Source organism: Penaeus vannamei, chromosome 4 (assembly GCF_042767895.1).
Source record: "Penaeus vannamei isolate JL-2024 chromosome 4, ASM4276789v1, whole genome shotgun sequence".
NCBI lineage: Eukaryota > Metazoa > Arthropoda > Malacostraca > Decapoda > Penaeidae > Penaeus > Penaeus vannamei.
This window is the reverse complement of record NC_091552.1, coordinates 43,704,304-43,706,803: the sequence shown is the minus strand read 5'-3', so window position 1 is coordinate 43,706,803 and position 2,500 is coordinate 43,704,304. Positions and strand designations below refer to the sequence as shown.

At 38.6% G+C, this 2,500-nt stretch overlaps 1 protein-coding gene across 1 annotated transcript in view; it reads right to left on the bottom strand.

Moving 5' to 3' along the window:
* LOC113815275 (aminopeptidase N-like) overlaps positions 1-2,500 on the bottom strand; it is a gene marked incomplete at its 3' end in the record, with an annotated part of 5,858 nt that overhangs the window by 3,260 nt on the left and 98 nt on the right. Inside the window, 3 exon segments of the mRNA XM_070121083.1 lie at positions 1-40; positions 202-414; positions 2,418-2,500. The exon segment at positions 1-40 is cut by the window's left edge and continues 163 nt beyond it; the exon segment at positions 2,418-2,500 is cut by the window's right edge and continues 98 nt beyond it. Coding sequence (XP_069977184.1) covers positions 1-40; positions 202-414; positions 2,418-2,500 — 336 coding nt within the window.

The window sequence follows — 2,500 nt, the reverse complement described above, 5'->3', positions numbered from 1 at the left end:
TCTTGATCCTCAAGCCTCGGGATGTTGCTTGATCTGAAACCTGAAACAGAAAAGAAGAATTTTGAAACTCCTGTGTACTATCCCAGAGCTTGTGGAACGAAGAAACCTGCTTCAGTTGTTAAACATTAAGTCTTGTTCAAATGAGCTACATCTACGTTATGTATCAATATTACCCAATAGTATATTGAAGCTTATCCCTACCTTTACGGTGTCGTTTTTAGTGATGATATCCGATATGTGGAGAGTGATGTTGGAAGTGGGTTCCAGAACCTCCATCTCCACCTCCATGTAGCCGACGATGCTGAAGTTGCCATTGATGAAGGGTTGAAGTTTGACCACATAATGGAGCGGCTTAATGGATCGAGGTAGTCGTACGTCCAAGTCTACAGGTCCCAATGATCTAGATGCCTCAGTCTGTCAAAAATAGACATAAGCAGATATGGTTTCATTTGCTAAGTGAAAAACGCCAGTGTTCTTAAGAAATAAACATCATTTAAGGAAATATTCCATAATACATGCCCCACGTAGACATACAAAGTTCTTGTCTTTATGTTAGCGCTGTCAGACGTTCCATCTGTCGAGGTAAAATATAAAACCCAATAATACTCTCTGTGTGAAAAACGGCAGATTTCCTGAATGTCTAAATGAGACCTTTTATCTACCTTACTTCCTAAGATTCAGCAATGAAAGCAATACTGCTATGCTGCCTTGCTTCCTCTACGTTCTCAAGGCGATTACATTCACGACCTAAATAAAGCTTTGAAGTAGGACTAGGCGATATTTTCATTAACTACATGTGGTTGAGGTTTTGTAACCAAAGGGCTGAAATACCTTCCCCGTAAAGTCATATAGAAAACTACTTAATGTCACTAGCATATATATATATATATATATATATATATATATATATATATATATATATATATATATATATATATATATATATATATATATATATATGGATAGATAGATAGATATATTTTTTTCAGTCATTCTCTCAAAACAAGAACGTTAGTGTCGATGTTACCTATGGAAACAAAAAATGCGGAATAGCAGACACTATTTCCTAGACAGGTTAAGCTAGCTCTCAGTTTGTTTTTTGACATTTTCAGCTTGGATATCACTTTAAATGCCAATGAATAATTTCAAAGCGTACTGCTAATGTCATAAAAAGTCAGTTTTGTTGACAAAACATCATTCACTCACTATTTACTAGTCACGCTTACATGTACTCTCTCTATCATACAGTCCTCATCAAATGTATGTGGATCTTGCTTTCCCACCCCGGATGTCTATGAATATATTGAGAATTTTATTTATGAGAATGCGAGTAGTTTACATTTTAATACTTGACAGTGTTGCCTTTCTTCATCTTTACACTCTGAAGACATCTAGAAAGTGACAGAGCAGGGTTCTTGGGTGTATAAAGTGCACTTGGGCACTGAAATGGCATCGTTCCCCTGTATCAGGCTTTCAATAGGATTCAGTTCCAGGCTATTTTCCGACTAATCCTTTATAAAAAATATACCATGTAGTCTTCAAGTCACTAGGTCTCAGATTTTGCTGTGTGGGCTGGAGTATCATCTTGCTGCAAAATGCTGGCCTTGGTAGCTTCATCTAACCATATCACTGAGAGCGTCATCCTCGCTTCAGATAGGATATTTTATGGAAAAGGCAATCCTGCGATCTTTCTGTGCCTTTGATAGAAGAGGTTTCATCCTTGATACAAGTCAGATGTAACTTCACTCTGGCGCATGACATGGTGTGCATGTCTGGGTTGCTCTCCCTCAGAGATCTTACTGTTGTTCGTGGATTTGACCCTAAGGTACACTTTCTGATGTTCAAAGCCCTCGAGAAGTCATCCTTGGGCACCTTGTCCTAGTTTTCAATGGTAGGGTCTCCAGCCCTCCTCCTTCCCAAAACCGAGCCATATATTTCTTGACTTTGGCCACGTACAATTCATTCATTTCTTTCGTTTACTTTCTTTAGTAATTTTCGTGCGAAAAGGTGGTTTCCAGTCTTTCATGCAGTGTCAGGTCGAGCCCATTGCGATCGCCACTTTCACCTTTTCCAGTTTGGAAAGTTGGATCATTCTTTTCCAGTTTTTACACATTTGACGATAAAAGACTAAATCAGACATGTTTCAAACAAAGAGAATGGAAGAAGACAGCAACATCTCAGATCCTATACGCACTAAAGCAGGATGCGCGCGCCTCTGGTTGTGTGTGTGTGTGTGATTAATGTATATACAGTATACATGCTTACATACACAAATAAATATACCTTCATTTATATGTGTTCAAACAATGTAAATATATGGTTAATGCATGTCATATTAGGCTACAACCTTTTACCGGTGATGTTGTCGGTTTCGGATTGACTGAAGTTAAATGACAAAATGGGAGCATTATACTTACTGTAGTGGTCACCCAAGGTGGAATGGTGACGTCATCAACATTAGGTAAACCCTGGGTGGCGTGACCGAGGGCGAGCAGAACAA